This window comes from Gouania willdenowi, chromosome 18 (assembly GCF_900634775.1).
Source record: "Gouania willdenowi chromosome 18, fGouWil2.1, whole genome shotgun sequence".
Classification (NCBI taxonomy): domain Eukaryota; kingdom Metazoa; phylum Chordata; class Actinopteri; order Blenniiformes; family Gobiesocidae; genus Gouania; species Gouania willdenowi.
The window spans coordinates 5,521,632-5,541,479 of record NC_041061.1 but is presented as its reverse complement, the minus strand read 5'-3'; the positions used below and the strand labels follow the sequence as shown (position 1 = coordinate 5,541,479).

The 19,848-nt window shown below is 38.6% G+C and overlaps 1 protein-coding gene across 1 annotated transcript; it reads right to left on the bottom strand.

Moving 5' to 3' along the window:
• Positions 1-1,725: 1,725 nt before the first annotated feature.
• Positions 1,726-15,275, bottom strand: LOC114480796 (uncharacterized). The gene is made up of 5 exons (XM_028475220.1): positions 14,478-15,275; positions 12,690-12,921; positions 7,732-7,744; positions 7,639-7,667; positions 1,726-3,801 (listed from the first exon to the last, which is right to left on the bottom strand). Exons 1-5 carry the CDS (start codon positions 15,273-15,275, stop codon positions 2,906-2,908), a joined length of 1,968 nt encoding a protein of 655 aa, XP_028331021.1. The 3' UTR covers positions 1,726-2,905.
• Positions 15,276-19,848: the final 4,573 nt, after the last annotated feature.

Sequence of the window (19,848 nt, the reverse complement as noted above, 5' to 3'; positions counted from 1 at the left end):
TTACAAAAGGCAATAAAATATTATACACGTCTGTTGTGTCCACAAGTTTGAGCCATTGTTTAACTTTACTTTTAAACTCGTGCAGGTCTGTTAAAGTTTTCAGATCAGCAGGTAAAGTGTTCCAGATCTGTGGCCCTTGTACTGTGAACGCTCTTTTGCATCTGGCTGGTCTGCAGTCTCCACTGACAGCGCCCCTACTGACGATCATTGGACATAGTATGAAAATAGTTGAATCACTGTGACCAACGTGGACAGAAGTCTGCGTCTGTCACAGTTTTAATTAATGCACAAGTCCATGTGGTTTCAAATGTAACTAAGTCCATATTTCTAGTGCAATATAATGTTTCACCTTATGGGGGCGCTGCACTTATTCCAGGGTTAGAAGCGCGTAAGAGGGAAAGGATTTACGCCCACCGGAGAATGCGCATAAAGCAAGATTTGAATGGGAACACCCACATTTCAGGGATGCTCCACCCACAGTGCGTAACTGGGATGAAGGCGCGCAGCGACTAACTTAAGTACAGGGAGAGAATAGCACGCAGCCCCAAACATGTGTGGGCTTTTTGGACTTACGCGCATGGGAGAATAGAGCCCATAGAAATGATTGTGGTTAACACATGCAAATAGCATTTCATTGTTTTATACACATGGATTACAATATACAGAGTTGATTTTCATGATAGTATATAAGGGGAAGGTGTTGTGGGGAGAGCTATTTCGACTGGTTTTAATATGTTGTGACCGCCAGGGGCATCGGTAAGAATGCAATGTAGAGATGATTCAGAGTTTGTCTTCTTTATCGAACATTTTAAGGGTTGTCCTATTGTGTGTGTGTGTGTGTGTGGTTCTGTAACAGAAATAAACTATATATATATATAAATATATATACATCGTAAATACTTTTGAGAAATACAAATGGGTTTATTATCACCGAACTAAAAGATAGAGCAGGAAACAATAAATAAGGACATCTTTTTCTCTCATTAAATTCTCAGTAGAGGCTTCATTGGAACATTAGATGATCCTCCTGTTTGTAAATCTATTCCAAAACCCTCCAAATGTCCACACCAGCAGACCCATGTCGTAAAAATATAAACACCAATATAGCAAACGAACAAGCGAGGATAGCTTAATTATGTGCTAATGGCTATAAACGGGCCGCAAGGCTGTTAGTACTTGTCCTAGCATAGTTAGCAGATGGCTAAATTAGCCCATTATGTTGTCTGAACACCTTCAACAGCATGCACAAATTATACATATAATATCGAAGCAGTATAGAGCTAACTTGAGGTGGGTGTACTCTTGTTTTCTCACCAATACTCACGGTTTATCATTTACGCACAAGTACACAACCACACCCGATAACTAACGAGAAACTAACTCTCTGCAGACGTAGCGATTACAACCGAACTGGCTGCAGCCTCACTTGTGATTGGCTACCAAAGAAACCAATAACACCCTATAGACGTAGAACTTACTACCAAACGTGCTACTCTCTAGCTTGTGATTGGCTACATAAGAACTGTCAATCAAACTATTAAAGACACATACATTGAGTCCTTCGTCACAGAAGGGGTATTCTGTTACATAGTAAACACATTATCTATGGGGTAAGGATAGAGTCAGAAGTTTACAATTCATGCATGAATATTGTATAAATCATACATACAGTACATATGTACGACTTTGTGAACTGAAATCTATTTTCTTATGCACAGTATTTGCATTGAAGAACTTTACTAGGTACGTAATCCTGTGACTGGGCCTATTCGGAACAACCTTTATCTCAAACCTTAGTCTGGCTAGGTGAAACTACATCACTTCGTTTTGGCAAAACAACATATAAAAAAAAAAACAATCTAAGCATTTTTAGTCAAGGTGAGATGAGAATAACTCGAAATAGAGTTTTGGCTATAAGCGTCACCTTGGCAGAATGAGTACGTAGATGTCTGTAATGCCTATTTTGACTCAGCTGAACTGAATACCAGATATCTCTAAACAATATCCAGGATGACTATTGAATGTTAGAACAACCTTCTATAGGACCAATCTATGCTATCTGTTCTGATTTTGACTGAGGAAACTTTGTACTGGCACGATTCTTGAAAATTTGTCCTTCATTCTGGCAGACTTACATTTTTATAGCCCTGCTTTAACCAAAAACACCAATCTCTGATCTAACACCAAAAAAACCAACTGAAACCCAACAAACACCTAAAAAGAAACCATAGATTACAACAGGAACAATTATAAGACCCACATCCCCCCAGGTTATGACGATATTAGTGCCATAGACGGTTGACTTTTAATTATTGTTGCCGATCCAAATGTCATTGACCAAAGTATGCGTAAAAGTCCAGGATGTGTATCTACGCCCTGGAGAGAACTTTCCATCTAAAAATGATATGTTTGATATGTTTGTAATGGTCTTCTGACAGGAATCCCCCAAAAGAGCATCTACAGCCTCAGAATAGACTTTAAAGTTCTGCTGCTGCTGGTGTATAAATGTGTGAATGGGTTTGGTCCAGAATACATCAGTCAGATGTTAGTCAGGTATGAACCCAGCAGGTCTCTCAGATCTTATGCTGCAAAGATTAAGTGGAACTAACTAGTCAGCATCACATGGGAATGTTTTTAAATCAAATTTTTCTCTGATACGTTTGACTGAGAGGGAGAGTTTTAATGTTTTTACTGATGATTTTAGTATTCTTATTGATTTTTAAACTTTTGAATGTTTTCTGTTTCACTTTTCAATCATGTAAAGCATAATTAATAGCCTTGTGTATGAATTGTGCCATACGTATAAATTAGCCTTGCCTTGATCGTCTGGGATATAAATGAAGGACTGTCTCAAAGGTAAAGCTGATACTGTACCACAGTCCTACTCTCCTGCCCACCTCTAATATCACAGTTTGGACCTAAGTATGGCTGATGTTGTATTGTCATTGCTAAGATCATCTGGATTCTTCATGAATCGTAGATACCAAACAGCAGCAACTGCAGTTACTGTACCAAATACTAATGTTAGAAAGTAAATGTTTTTGTACCACTGCTTTGGGGGTTTCTTCAGCCTGTTAAAGACTATTTCCTTTGCCTGTTTTCTGACTTCCTCTTTTGTTAAGCCTTCTGAAGACTGTCTGATGTTCGCCTCCTCTTGTTCGATCTGCCTCTCTATTCCTCTGAGCTTGTCGTTGGTGTAGAAGCTTCCATTATTCTCCACCATTATCTGGTCGATGCTCTTCAGCAGCTGCTCCAGTTGAAACTGGTTGCTTCGGTACTCGTTCTTTGGGTTGTTTTGCCAGTATTTGTTATCAAAGACGTGGCATCGGCCTCCGCACTTCATCACCAGATCTTTTAGATCTTCACTGTCAGCAATAAAATCTTCAATTTTCGTCTCCTCCCTAAGCTGGTCACCTCTAGTGAAGACCACTATGGAGTATTTCAGGACATCTGCAGAGAAATCCTTACAGATCTGTGTGACAATGGCCTTCTCCTGCTCAGTGAACTTCTCAACTTTGAAGACCATGAGGAAGACGTGAGGTCCAGGAGAACACTCGGTCTGACAGCTGAGGAGAGAGGTCCGCACTTCCTCCTTTGATCTTCTCATGCCAAACAACCCAGGCGTGTCGATCAAAGTGAGGCTTCTTCCATGAACGACTTTGGTTTCACTTTGAGATAAGATGGTTCTGAAGTCATCGTAATGGTTGACGTCAAATTTGGCTTCTCCCAATATGGTGTTGGCCAGGCTGCTTTTCCCTGATCCAGCTTTTCCAAGGAGGACGATCCTCATTGGTTTAGGTACTAAAGAGAAAAATATGCATATTAATTTCTTCTTTAACTAACATGCAGCAATAACTTTTGGTAACTACAAAGAAGTGTGAATGCTTTGAATGCATTGGAAAATTGTGAGTCCCTTTAAATACTGTGAAGTTTTACTGAATTTGTGTATTTGGAAGGACTGAGATATTTACAACTGAATTAGATGGAATTTAGTTGGTAAGTTTGCGTTGGGGGAAGAGTTTGGTGGTGACAGGGGGAGTATTGCCACCTCTGGTGTTCAAAAGGTTTCATTACAGCCTTCCCAAAGTATCATAAAACTGTGACTATACAAAATATATATTCATTCATTTGTTGTTCTTTTAGAAATACAAGTAATTTTTGGCACTCAAGTCATCTGACTTTGTTTTTCTTGTGTTGCACAATTACTGTATTCTTAACAATGTAAATGGTGAAGCAACACTGCATCCAGGAGTTCATGTTATGGTACTGCAGCAAAAATGAATCAGAAAGCAGCCACCGGCCTGATTTTATTATTAATTTACAACATTAATCTCATAATGGAGATTTTTAATCACGGTCAGCCTCAGAGAGCTAAAAAAAACAAGTAAGAAGAAATCACGGCAGAGCTGCTTTGTGCTTGTAAATACATTTGTATTTTAACAGCAGTTTTACTTTGTTTTTGACTAAATGCTGGGATTCATTGGATTTTTGAATGTCTTAGGAAGATTTTGTAAATACTTTTGATGGAATAAATGGATTCAGTCAGACATGGCATTGCTTTAAAGGTGAGTTCCATCTCTGCAGCCGAACGACTGTCTGTCTCCGGTAAGTTTCATAAGCAACCGAAGATGCCATGATTCATCAGACACATCTCTCAAATACACAATAAGATAGATAGATACTATATTAATCCCAAGGGAATTTAAAAGCAGAATTATTAAAATGATTGTTTTCTGGAGATACCTATTCTGGGAAATAAGGCCTGCTTTATTATTGTCTTTATCATAAATATATTACAACTAAAATAAAAGTTAATCATTATAATAAATTATTTACTATTGTTATTTTTTGTCCTCTGGAGATCTATTCTGGAAGATGAGGCTTGTTTCACTAATATTTATTGTTTTTAACTCTTATTAATAAATCATTATTTATTTACTACTGTTAATTGTCATCTGGCAACACATTCTGGGAGATAAGGTCTGTTCTCTCTAATCTCTCCACCTTTTATGCACACGTACACACACCCACATTATATATATCTGATTATCAATGATCTGAGCTTTTCTATGTTGTTCACTGTGCAGGTATCTGGCCACAGGTGACTCCTTCAGGACCACAGCTAACAGCTATGGACGAGAGGTCTTCACATCGTACTTGTCTGCAGGAGCCGTTCCATGGCTAGGCATATTGCACCAGCACACCCAAAACGACTATTTTAAGAGCCAACCACATACTTCTATAGAGCAAACGTCCTATTGTATTAACATGTGTATAATAAATATGGAAGAATGGGGAGAGAAACGTCTGTCAGCTTCATTTTTAACCAGAAAGAAATAATCCAAGAAACCTCACCTCTGAAATTAATTTAAGGCATTAAAGGTCTCACAGAGAATCAATATGAGGAAAACATATATTCTTGTATGAACAAAATATATAACTTTGATGTGGTGTAGACATAGCTGTTAAGATGCATTCATAGAAATTAAAAAGAAAGCAAAAGTACACTTCAAAATGTGTTTTTAATCAACAATTCTGAAAGAACATGTACATTAACATAATACCTCAATTTAAACAAACTATTTACTTCAATATTATAATACTTACATAATAAACAAACTAGTATAAACAACTATTCACAATGTGGTTCCTGCCATGCAAAGAGTGCCGCCCACCCCAGCCCATCCAGCCCAATCCAAAACCCAATTAAAATTTTCCAAATTTAGTGTTACCGGATGATATTCAAGAAGTTTAAAACTTTGAAATTTAACGTTCCCTAAATTCTGGTGGCACTTTTTGCAGGATAGGAAGCAGGTCTCTGAAAAACATCTCATCCTCAGTCAGAGCTGGTGGTGAGGAGGTGGTCTCCTGAAGGTCTGTAGGATAAGCTGCTCCACCTCACTTGGAGGGCCTTGGCTGGACCTCTTCTTTGCTCTTTTTCCTTAAAAATAAACAAACATTATATACATATATATATATATATATATATATAATAGCTTATCAAGTCACTGTTACTTAAATAAGATCATAGATATATTTTAATTAAACATTAAATGAGGTAATGATCAACATTGTCATCACTGATATAACAAACATTTATAGATACATTTTATTTATAACAGAATGCAAAACAACTTCTGTCATGTTCATATCAGATGGTTTGGCTGCACTTGTTTCTACAGGAGATGCTGCTGTAGCACCATCACCATCACCATCATCATCATCATCATCATCATCATCTCCTGCTCCCTGAACACTATCTGTTCCCTCTCCATCACTCATCTGATTGTTTACCTCTGAGTGACAGCAAACACAATATATAAACACATTACTATAGATTTTAAATCACTATACTAGATTTAGATCCCCCACTAGAAGAAGCCCTGTGATGCATAAAGGCCTGAATATTAACCTGGTATATATTTCTATATGTCTGCACTGATAAACAAACCTCCAGTCTCTGATGGTTGACCATACTCTGTGGTCCTGTCTTCCTCAACCCTCTACCCCATGTTGCTGCTTGTCTCTCGCGGTGAAACAAAGGGGTCGATGAAGGACATGACCACAGATGTTCCTGCAGCTGACCCACTACGGTTCTCCTGACTTTTTTTTCCTCTCATAACCCATAAGTGAAAATAGCTGGTGTTAGCGGCTAATGCTATCATTAGCTAATGCTATCCTCACTCACTGCCGACTTTCAAAGATGAAAACTACAGAGAGAACATTTACCTGCTGCTCCACCTCCTCGCTGATTCTCCTCCACGCCAAATCCTTCCTGGTCCCGGTTAAAATAACAGGCCGTGTCATACAGCTCCCGGTGGTCACACACCTCTACCATTAGCTTCTCCTCAATGGTTGAACGGGTGAAAATACTGGTTTCCGTGTTGCCTGCCTGACGTCATTGCCAACAAGGACTCTGATTGGCTTTCGCGCCTGCGCGTCACGCGAAACAGCCGCTGGAGTTCAATATTTTCAACTCAAGCGAACGGCGAATAACGCGAAAATCGGGAGCGCGCTTGCCGCAGCAGCAGGCGTCGCTTTCCACGCGCGAAACAGTCCGCGCCGCCTTACCGGCGAATAATTCGCCTCCCAGCGCGTGGTGTGAACGCAGCATAGTTATGTTCTAATCTTGTTTTATTGTTTTTAGATTCTGTTTGGTCCTGGCTCAGGGGTTTTAGTTGAATGTGTACTTTTAGTATTGATCATTGATTAAATGATTAAAACCTAAATTTTAGTCATAGAAATATTTTATTTATTTATTTATTTATTTATTTATTTTACCTTTTATGCTGACTCTTGGTCTTAATAAACTCGAATTCCATCTTTTGAAAGCACTCTTGAAACTTTTGAAAGCCAATTTTTTTTCACAAACTTATCTGTGTCCTTGGATATTATTATTGCATTAGTTGTTTTTAAGTTCAGTACCTCCCTGGTCACACTAGTTAGTTGGTAAAACAGCCCCACCCATGATCTGATGTTAGTCTGAGGCTCTGGTTCCCTTCATTATCTTTCACATCAGATTATGTAAGAAGAAAAACCAGTGAGGAATGTCTTCCTTCACATGTTTTATCATCTCATCTTGACTTAACACTTGAAGTGTTTCTAAACCCTGCATTAGACACCAAATGTTTGACTTACCGTCCATGTTGTGATCAAGTGTGTTCAGGCTCACGGCGTGTCCTTGTGTGTCTTCTTACTTTCTCTTTCTCAAACCCGCCTCTTCAGACTCACCCGACGACGCAGGCTGACGATCAAAAACACACAACAAAGAAACATTACTTCATCAAAACATCCTGATGACTGTGATTGGCAGACATGTTTAGACATAAAGAGCTTTTACTGATTATTAGAAAGCATTGTTCTATCTTGAGGCGCTTAAATATTGTAACGGACTGGGTCCTGTGTTTGTGTGTTCTGCTTGTTGTGTGTTCAATGATTCACTGGTGTTGAGATGTCCGATGGCTTTGAATGCACCATCGTTGCGTGCAGCTTTTCCTCCCAATGTGTATCTTTGTTTACGGGAGTTCTGAGTGGTGATTGGCTGGGAGGCTGGGGGAGGAGGGGTGTGAGACGGTACCTCCGTCCTGTTGTTGTTTTTTTTGTTTTTTGGCGTCGACTACGGCCCACAGTAGTCGGGTTTCTACTTCTTCATTAAAGTTCACAAAACTTGGATTACGGCTGGAGGCTCGTCATTACAATATTATAGATATAGCTACAGCTTGTTTAAAAAAACAAACCTCAAAATCTGGTTCAGTTACTGATGGTAAAGATTAATGTACTCTTCTTCTTCTTCTTCATCAGAGGTGACAAAAGTACTACTCTTCAGTACTCAAGTACAAGTATAGATACTTGAATAAAAAATGACTGGTAAAAGTAAAAAAGTACATGCTATTAAATGTACTTACAAAAAACAAATGTTACTTCCATAATAAGACAGTTTTTAAAGCAGAAAAATCCACGTCTTTTTCTGTTTTTTAAAGAACTTGTATAAAAACTAATACACTATCAAGTTTAATCTGTTACCTTTGAATATCTAGAGATTTTTGTCCTCATAAATCAAAATGCAAATGTTCAATAAAACTCAGAGCACCTTTGAGTTTAACATTTTGAAAAACTTGAAAACGTTAATCATTAAACTAAAAGACCTGTCGAACAGAAAAACAACTCAAACAACCAAAATTTTGCATCTTTTTACGTTGTGACGTCATCTTCTAAGGTCTTCAAAGTAATGAGCTTTTATTCAAATGTAAGGAGTAAAAAGTACAGATATTTGTTTAAAAAAGTAAGGAGTAAAAGTAAAGAGTTGCCAAAGAAAATAAATACTTCAGTAAAGTACAGATACCAGAAAAAACTACAGTAACAAGTATTTGTACTTCGTTACTTGTCGCTCCTGTTCTTCCTCCACCCGTTGTGTTCTTAGCTGGGCAAAAGGAAATCCTTCTGTATACATACCAGCATAATGATAGACACGGTTATTGACTGGAAACAGAAGGTTAACTAACTGGTTTGACTGGTCTAGTGTTTAATACTGTACCTGTTATGGTTAGAACTGTAGCACATTCAGCAAAACTCCTCAGCTTTCATTTGGGAATTTATCAAGACAATGAGTCAAAATGTATTCATATATTGATGATTATTTACAGACATGAGGTTTTTTTTTTTTTTACAATTTGAATTTCAAGAATACTGTTTCAAAGATTTGAAGTTAAATTTGCTGTTTCTAGGGATTTTGCCTCTTCTGAAATTAAAATCTCTTCACCCTACTGTAGTTTTCCCCACACATTCCAAGGTGATTAAAGTTAATTTGCATCTTAAAAGAGTCAAAATACGACACATCTATGACTTTGATTGTACATGACATCTTTATTACAAATACTTTCAATTATAAACAGCAAAGCAACATTATTAAGGTCACAAGTATAACACAAATACATCATTATGAACCAGAAGGTTAAAGTTTACTTACTATTTCATCCAGAATCCTTATTCAGAAACTGCATTTAAAATAAAATGTCCATATGATGTAAATGTGGGTAATAAGTGAAAATCCCACAATATAGTATAAAATCTGTACATTAACAAAATAGTGTAAAAGAGTCAAACTTTGGTCTTTTGAATGAATTCGCATCAGATTTCCATGTGAAATACAGACCAGTTTGCTCTTAAGTTGGCTGCAGATTATAGGTGGGGAAAAAATAACTATTTTAACATCATTGTTTTTCAATATCAGTTCAATTTACATAAATAAAATCTTAATTTTTGTGACCAATTTTTGTGGAATTTTGTTTGTGAGAAATTGCAAGATTTGTGGAAATATTGAGTTATTTCCACTAATTTGAAATTAAAAATGGCTGCATTCATGTGTATAAACAAAGGAAAAATGCAAGCCCCTCAAAATATTGTCTTGTTTCATTAACTTGGTGATTATGAGATATCTACAACTGGATTATTTGGTAATTTACACAATAAAATTCATGTGTTTCCATTACCCTCGGAAATGCGCAAAATCTAAACAGCGCAATAAAAACTGGTGATAAAAACACCCAAATTTCGCACTCAAATATCGCAAAAAAGATTTTACGCTTTCATGAGGAGGTTTTTCAGATGTATCGATATTGGAATGTGTCGCAAAAGCGCTATGGAAACGCTTTTTTTGCAAATACCGGACGTAACGTACCTGGTCACATGACCACTTCTCTTCGAGGAAACAAAACAAGGTAAGTGTAGACAGAAGAGGAGACCGGGACATTTCTTAGCGTTATACTTCACGTTATATACTTATTACTGCCTCATTAGAGGTGAAACATCAAAGGAATACAGAGTGTTCTGACCGTCCGTCTTCCAGCGCCAAAGTCTCGCGGGACGAGATTTCGCAGAAGTTACGAGGCTCCAGCTCAAAACAACGTTCAATAGAAACACGTTCAAAGCCCAATTATACTTTGTCGACATTTAGAAATATTGCTTTTATTTAGCAAAAATCTGTAATGGAAACCAATTATTTTTACTTACTGGTATAAAAGGCTAAAAAAGGTATAAAAGGTATTTCTGCAACAATGTTTATACAACAATTCAAAACCAGTTATGATATTACACATGCATGGTATGTAATTATAAGCACAGGGCAGTCGTTAAATAATACAAAACTAATCAGCAAAATAACCAAAATAATGAATTTAACTGTTCAACTGTGGACATGATTAATTATATGACAAAAGCAGTTGAGTAGTTCATTATACAAACATGCAAAACAAATAAACAGAACCTTAAGTTACCCATAGCCTATATTCAGGTATCTTATCTTGAAAGGCTCAAAGTAAAACTAATGGTCTTTTACTCATTTATGAAACAGGAAGTGGCACCCATAACCAGGAAGTAGTAGCCACTACTATTTTTGACCACCTGTTACTCATTTTTTGCCACTTTACTCATCGCTGTTAACTCTTTGTTTACCTTCTTCATGAAATGTCTGGTTGTGATTGGCTTGATCACCATTCAATCAATCTAACTCGACCAATACTTTTTTTCCTCTGTCATTTTTAAGCCTATTTCAGACACTGTACATGCTCATCCAACATCTTTTCCACCCGTTGACAATAAACACCATTAATGGAATAAACAATATTGTGGCCTTAATATCATATACTAAATTGTTACTAACACGTTATGCACATTACTAAAAATTGAGGTAAATATATTCTCTGATATAAAATAATTGTAGTGCACAAAATTGATATTTAGTGTGCGTTAAATGTACAGGTTGACACTTTCAAGCTGTAGGAGATTTCAGAGGCCTACATTGGCGTTTGACTCTCTGACGTATGTTAACAGTGTCTCAGTCCGAACACTAGCATGACCAGAGTGGTGTCATTTGACACCTATACCTATAAAGTCCAAGCTGGTGTCATTTGGCGGGTGTGAACAACTCAGCTTGTGACCATTGTTATGTTACTGAGGCCACTACTCCCCCCTCAGCTAGGGTGGGGGGGTGGCTAGGTAGGTTCCAGGACACAAAGACCTTTTGTAATCTCCTTTGTGTTTCCCATACAGCAGCTACATAGAGGTTGCAACTTATATTTCAACTTTTGCAACAGAAAGTAGTAAGTAATAATAGTGAGACGGCAACAGTTTGTTTGCATTCTTGGTGAAATTTATTTAATAGAGATTTTGTGAACAATTCTGGCACTGCCACACCTCCTTTATGCATTTGCCACATGCAAACTTGTCACAATACATACAACGCTTGGTGGCACGGTTTTTCCTGCAGCAACACTTCACCTGGCACAATGCCCTTTTCCCCACATCAGGTGTGGGTGGTTGTTGCTGAAGGTTTTGCTCATTCACCTCCTTGGCTGCCATATGAGACTGGGCAAGCTCATTTGCAAGCTCCAGCAAGAAGTCCACCCTTCTCTCCTTGACCCCAGTGCATGCCTGATAAAGCACATGTGCGTTCAGCACTGCAATGTCAATCATGTTGTAAAACACAGCGACTGGCCAACGCCGTGTTCCTGAACGCACAGTGTACTTTCGAACCATCTGGTCCATGACGTCCACACCGCATTTCATGCTGTTGTAGTCGGTGACTGTGTTCGGCTTTTTTTTCCGAGTAACCTCAGTCTCCACCACGCTGTGCACGCTACTGAGGAGGCAGACAGTCTTCTTTCGTTTGGGCACATAAACAGTCAGTGTGGCACCAGAGGTTGAAAACACTTGTGTGCTGAATTCCTCACGGGCCAAATTCTTTTTAGCTGAATCTGGAAGCTCCCGGCGAATCTTATTGACTGTGCCAAGGAGGGTGGTCTTCCGGCTGTGCAGTCGACGTGCTAGTGACAATGAAGTGAAAAAATTGTCGGTTGTAACAGTTCTTCCTTTGTCCATAAACGGTTCCATAAGCTTCATCACCACATTTTCAGAAAATCTCTCCCCAGGTGGACGACTGGGGTCTTTGCCAAGATATGGGATGATTTTGCACACATACTTGGATTTAAGGTCACATGCCACCCAGAACTTGATACCAAACTTGTCCGGCTTCGTTGCAATGTATTGCAAGAAACAGCAGCGAGTCTTAGTTGGAAAAAGTTGCTCATCTATGGTGATGTGCCTGCCTGGGTTGTACGAAGTGATGCAGTTGGCAACAAAAGACCCCCAAACGTCAGAGATTGCAGCAAACCGGTCAGTCGCAACTCGTTCACCGCGTGTGTCCTTGTCGTCGAAGCGTAGATGCTGCATGATGTCCTTGAAACGGTTTCGAGCCATAATCCTGTTGATCAGGGGCGGTCCCAGATTTGCTGACCATGCGTCATGCAGCGATGGAAGGCGGACAATCCCCCACAGAAGCAGGATGGCAATGAACGCCATTAGTTCAGGTATGGCCATGAACCAGTTCTCATGTTGTGTCTGGAGTGCATGCTGGACAGTCCACTCCTGAATGGTCCGAAGCATTTCCAGAGTTATGAAGCAGAAGAAACTCTGTAAGCGACTCGTCACCTTTCTTCTGGCCAAAGCAGTTGGCTCTCCATCTGTGACGTGACCTTCAATTGGGCTGTGATGGAGAGGCCTTCCGACCTGTTCTTCACGCCACACTGTGCCGTCTTTTGCCGTCTCTGTCAGCCACTCGTGTGTCTCCAGGCGACCTCTCTTTTCTGAAGGTGGCGAATCCTCCTCATCTATAGGGTGATCATATTTTTGAGATGTGATTAATGAAACATTAAAAACACAACTGCCATAATCAGCAAACAAAAAAAAGGATGTTTAGAAAATCTTACCGGAAGAAATTTCAGAGTCAGAACTCAGATGAAGGGATATTTCTTCTCCATCGGAGTCACAGGGATTGGCGTCATTTAGGATCATCTCCAAAGCCTGCTGAGAGCTGTAAACTTTTGACATCCTTGCTTCTCAGTCGCCAGAGTCAGTGAAATATCTGCCCTGAGTTGGCTATTTTTTCACCTTGAGGTGATAAGCCTTTTCAAACTTTCACTATGGTTCAGTACTTCCGGTCAAAGGTCAAGAGGGATAATGTCAGCATAACTGATGGTGTAAACAGAGATTGAGATTGTTTTTCCCTGTTGAAGCATTGATTCTTTGTGCATCTTGTGCACTTTCTTCAAATTTGTGAAATAATAGCTTAATAAAATAATTCATGGACCTGGTTAGTGAATGGTGGACCTCGTGAATTTACCTTTTTAAAGTGAGAACTCAAACAGTCCTTTTCACACTCGGAAATCTTGCTTTACCATAAATAGCAACAATACATTTGATTTATAAGCACAAAAACAATAAAGGTAAATAGTGAAAATACAGGAGTAGGAAACAGGAGCTTGGTTGCTTTATTACTGTTTTTCTTTTTCTAATTTTATTTATTGTGGTTTATTAATTGATCACAACACACATGGCTCATATTAATTTGGCCATTCTTATCCAATAATTCCATATAATGTTATTTGGATTAACAACCATCATCTACATGGAAGAAACACTGGTTTCTCAACACTGGCCATCATTTACACCAACCCCCAAAGTTTGTCACTGCCTAGCTGCACATTCCGATCGAATGGCTGCATTTACATAAGAGAGGTGGCCCACTGAGTTGCAAATGAGTGTCATTTGGCGGCCTCTGGGCAGGGCAGCAGGAGTAAGAAAACCTTGGGCATGCTAGTGTTAAGGTATTTGATGTAAGCCAACATTAGCACAGACACAGTCAGAGCCGTAGATATCGTTGCATTGGGACAATTCAGCTTCAGCACCACTGCGTTGTGATTGGTTTATCCGTAGTATCCTGATTTATGGACACCATGCTGTTACTCAAAATCCTTGACTGTGTTATTCTGCTCCCTGTTGGATTGGAGTTCTTTTGATGTGTATCTTCTTTTAAAATGATTCGATTGTTGTAGCCAGAGCTTGAGATGGAACAGAAAAGTCGAGACGACCAATTTCATTCTTCTCTATATTCATCTTTTCTAGTTATTGTGCAGTCCCCTCACGTTGTCTGCCAAAGTGTTGAACTGCTCTCGAGTTTCATCACAAAGAGCTGAGGCTGTGTTTGCTCCAGCCTCGTAGATGGAGTCTGCACTTTGACCTTCCTGAAAGCCCCGGTAGGCGCCATAAGCAGCTCCAGCAACTGCAGAACCTTTGACAAGTGGAATACCTGATAATTTATGGATGGCGACTGTTGCTGCCTTGATAACGACTGTTTCTGCCTCAGGTTTCATTTCAGTCAATGAATTGATGACAATCAAAACCATCCTTGGGACACCAAGGAGAGCTCCCACCAGGATTCCAGTGGTGATTCCGGTTGCCGTTATAAGAAAGTTCATAATGATGGTGTTTGCCTGGTCCCAGGGTATCCCATTATTCACAAGCTCTTGCCTTCTTCTTTCCACTTCTTCCAGCGCTGGGTTGGTGTAGTGTCGTCCAGGGTTTAGTTCCGCCATGTGTTTGACTTTGTTGAGCAGCTGTGTCGCCTGAACCTGGTTGTTTCTGTATGGGTGGTCAGGGTTGTTGTTCCAGTATCTATTATCTACCACAAAGCAACGACGGCCACATTTTTTGTAGAGACCACGCAAATCTTGATTGGTTCGTACAAAGTCCTTGATGGTCTCGTTGGGCTGAAGGTCATCACCATGAGTGAAGACAAGAATGGCATGATTGAAAACCTCCTCAGTAAACGTCTCCTGGATCTTTGCTATTATGTCGTCCTCCTGCGATGTGAAGTTTTCCTTTTTCAGTAAAATCAGGAAAGCATGAGGTCCAGGAGAACTCTCCACGAAGCATCTTACCATCTCGCTTCTGAGCTTATTTTCAGATCTTTGTCTGTCAAAAAAACCAACGCTGTCTATTATTTTGAAGTCGGTTCCGTCAATATTCTTGACTGCTGATCTACATCCTGCCGTTGCTGCGTTTGCCGTGTGATCTACTGTAAACACAGTCTCTCCAAACATAGTATTGGCCAGGCTGCTTTTCCCCACTCCAGTTTTTCCCACAATGAGAATCCTCACAGGAGTTGCTAGAAGAGAGTAACCGATAATTATAAACAGCACTCTAGAATGGAGACATTTCTGCTGTCATGTTTCATTCCCCATTATTTCTCCTCATACACAAAGTTTCCTAGACCCTCAAATCCACCAGGGGGCCTCAAAGAGCAATTTATATACTGTATATATATATATATTTTTTTTTTTAAAAATATATTAATAATGATGAATAATTTAAAGATTAAACAGTCATTTCAGCGTCGCTCTAGCTGCACATCACAATAAGAGATTATGATATGTTTATTTGGTTCTGCCAAAACAAATAGGTCCACAACTGGAAGGGAGACAAGGCCGTTGCCAGGCAACACATAAACATTTCCTAACTGAAAGGTGACTAACGTTTATTAGAACGCCTGAACAGTGGAGTGATATTGTCTGTAAAAAGTCCCAGGGCCGTTACTCTATATCAGCACTCCTAAAATGTCTCTTGGTCAGAACTAAATGTTGCACAATTTTACATGAGTGACTTTGAACTCAATCAGTTAAAGTTGCTTCACTACATAACTGACATTTGCCAAAGTCACATTTCTGATCTTTTCTCAGATTGAAAGTTGTTGACGAAACAAAACGCAGATGTTGACATAATGGTTTCCGCGGAAACACCCAAAATAAAGTCCAAAATCAAAATCATATAACAGGAAACATGATGAACAAAGCAGAGCAAAAATGTGGTTGAGATAATCACAGGAAGAATGAAGTCAAAACCCTGTTGGTGTCTTCTTTACATTCTTCTACAGGAATTCAAAAACTTGCACAAAACTTTTCAGATGTTCAAGACTTTATTGTAAGTAAATCCCTATCAGAGGATTTAATAGAACAACTTTTGAATGTTAAACACTGAGGCAGTGGAGTTCATCCTTTTCAGTCTGCAACTACAAAAATAAAGGTTCCAGGGACCAGGGACCCCCACTGTAGCTGAAGGTGGTTGAACACAATCATGAACATTGAAGAAAAGTCATGTGGAGACAGGTTCATCTATAAGGGGGGGTAAAGGGGAGAGATTTTTGGGGTCAATCCATAAAGTCAGTAAAATGATGGTTTATTGTTCTATGAATCTGTGAAAACCACATTAATTAATGAATTAATTTATCTATTCATCTGAATAATATCCACTGTTATCCAATAGGTTTATTATTATTTGGGCCTCAGTATATAGTCATTTTAAGGATGTAAATCCCTGTTTTATTCAGAAATAAAATGAGCTAAAAGTGACAAAAATTGGTGGAAAAGGTTGTAAAATAGGATTTTAAAAAAAACCACAGAAACTGGTAATAAGTTGCAAATTAGAGTGGCCAAAACCGGACAGAAAAAGTGGCAAAAAGGGTTCAAAGTGTCAATATTGGCTTAAAAATGGCAGAAAAAAGTTAGAACAATTAGAATAGACTTTAAAGTTCTGCTGCTGGTGTATAAATGTGTGAATGGGTTTGGTCCAGAATACATCAGTGACATGTTAGTCATATATGAACCCAGCAGGTCTCTCAGATCTATGGACACAGGTCAGATAGTGGAGCCCAGAGCTCACAGTAAACATGGTGATGCTGCTTTTAGTTGTTATGCTGCAAAGAAGTGGAACAAACTGCAGCAGAGCTGAAGTCAGCATCACATGTTAACATTTTTAAATCAAAGTTAAAGGCACTTTTTTTCTCTACTGCGTATGATTGAGAGAAATATTTTTGGTCATGTATTTGATGTAATGTGTTTGTTGATGATTTGAATTGATTTTACTGATGATTTTAAATGTTCTTATTTATTTTAAACAATTGAATGTTTTATCATGTAATGCACATTGAGTTGCCTTGTTTATGAAATGCGCTATACAAATAAATTTGCCTTGCCTTGCCTTGCCTAGTTTAAACTGGCAAATAATGTGCATGACAAATCATGAATGTGGTTACATTGGCAAAAATAAGCATAAAATATGGTGAAAAGAGGTTAAAATAATGGCAATAATAGGTCAACATATGTGACATGTGGAGAAAAGGCATTGAAGTCTGATGGAGAAGTGGTAGATGGGAATAATGCAGCAAAAATGCATTAAAAGGAGCAAAAATATGGCAAATTGTTTCTTGAAGACATCGGGTGACCCCCTCCCAGTGTCCCGCGACCGCAAATGGGGTCCCGACCCCAAGGTTGAGAACCCCAGTACAGCATTTAAAATGTGAGTTATTTGGTGAAACAGCTTTAAGCTTGCAAACGTGTATTTTCACACACATTGTTGAAGTATTTTGGAGCAGCTCCTCCTGCATGGATCGGTTCGTCAACTGAACACAAAGTTTATTCTGAACAAAAGCCTAAAACCAGATTATATTCATTTATCACAACATTCAGTACCATATTAGTTTAGGCTTCACATTAATCTCTACCTCATTGTGTTTCTCTATAACTTTTTCCTGTTTCAACATCCTGGGAAGTGATGATATGCCTTTTTATAACTTTCAAACAGTAAAGCTTACCTGCCATATTGCTCTCACAAGTCAGTGTCTTCTTTCTTTCTTTCTCTGTTGATCCCAGCAGCTCAACACGCTCACACTGTTCCACAGCGACTGGAGTCAACAGGAACACTGATAAAGAAACCTAAGGGCCGCCTTTTTTTTTACTGCCAAGTTTTTTTTCCAACTCTTAGTTTCGAATTCACTCACTGAGTTACAAGAAGCCAGAGTCTTTACAGGAAACTACACAAGGACACACACTGTGTGTATGTGTGTAGTCTGGTACACTCTGAGTCATTATCACCACAACCGTAACTAACAGTGTATAAGGGAAAGCAGATGTGTGGAAGGACAAGGGCAGAACAGCACAGGAGAGAAAACAAAGAGAGAGCATGAAACAAAGATTAAACAATGACTACCTTTCTGATAGCACGTTGTTGATATGATTGTTGATCGCTTTGATGTGTCCTTGACTTCAGTAACTCCAGCAGTCGAAACATGTCAGGGAATCAAAGTAAACTTCCTGAAAAAAAGTTGTCTGAATAAATTAAACCTTAACATGTTATTCAAAAAGAAGATAAAATGAACTTGCTGGAATAAGTACGCGGGATTCAAGGACACATCAAAGTGATCAGCAAACACCTCTGAAGAAGACTGGCAGTTCATAGTCAACACAAAACCTTAACATAATATTCAAAAAGAAGACAAAATGAACTTGCTGGAATAAGTACGCGGAAATCAAGGACACATCAAAGCAATCAGCAGATGCCTCTGAAGAAGACTGGCAGTTGACCGTCAAAATACAGTATGTCAGGAGATCAAAGGAAATCTGCTGAAATAAAATGAAACCATAACATGTTATTCAAAAAGTAGACCAAATGAACTTGCTGGAATAAGTACGTGGAAATCAAGGACACATCAAAGCAATCGGCAGATGCCTCTGAAGATAACTGGCAGTTGACAGTCAAAATATGTCAGGAGATCAAAGGAAATTCGCTGAAATAAATGAAACCTTAACATATTATTCAAAAAGTAGACAAAATGGACTTGCTGTAATAAGTATGCGGAAATTAAGGACACAACCCAAGCGATCAGCAGATGGCTCTGAAGAAGACTGGCAGTTGACCGTCAAAACATGTCAAGAGATCAAAGTCAATTTCCTGATAAACAGTTGTCTAAATAAATGAAACCTTAACATAGTATATATAATTAAAGTGCATATTATTACACTAAAATACAATTTATTTCTAAAACACAATGTTTTTAACTCCAGTATTTTGGTTCATAAAAGTACAAAGAGGCAAGAAACCTTTGTATATCTTCTAATGCTAATCACTGTTGTTTTTGAGCAAAAGAAGCTACATGCCACACCATGCTTGAATTGTTTTCGACAGTAAATGATCATAACCACTAACTATCATTATCCATTTGCTACTTTCTAAATGCTACCATCTTCTACCAAACAGGAAGTTGCTTACGTATACATTTTGACTGTGGTGTTTTCTGGAAAAACAACATAGAACAATTGTGGTTACTTGTGTTTCTGTCTGTACAGATTTAGGTTTGCTTCAAAAGTGAAAGTAACTTGATCTGTGGCTTACTCAAAACAAAACTAGACAGTATAAATAGGACCACTGTGGTGAACCGACACAGCCCCTCGGACACAACGACACTTTGACTTCTGCTGCTTACTGTTACCAACAATATGGCAGGTGAGTCTGACTTTCTTTGTTTTATTGTGTTGAGGTTCAAATATGAAGTCTTGAAGATCTTTTTTATCATAAGAAGAATTTTTACAATTGTTGAAGACTTACTGTGGTTTGTAGCATCTGTGCCGATACCCAACCCTTAAGTTTCATTCCAAATGGCAGAAAACTTGAAATGTGCTTTAC

What these genes read in the sequence shown, in the direction of transcription:
- LOC114480796 (XM_028475220.1), bottom strand. Translation starts at nt 15,275, where the DNA reads ATGGTAAGATGCTTCGTGGAGAGTTCTCCTGGACCTCATGCTTTCCTG. An exon ending in TCAACACTTTGGCAGACAAC is followed by an intron (nt 12,922 to 14,477) that starts GTGAGGGGACTG and finishes CGGACCATTCAG; the next exon opens with GAGTGGACTGTCCAGCATGC. An exon ending in ACTTGATCACAACATGGACG is followed by an intron (nt 3,802 to 7,638) that starts GTAAGTCAAACA and finishes TTTTCTCTTTAG; the next exon opens with TACCTAAACCAATGAGGATC.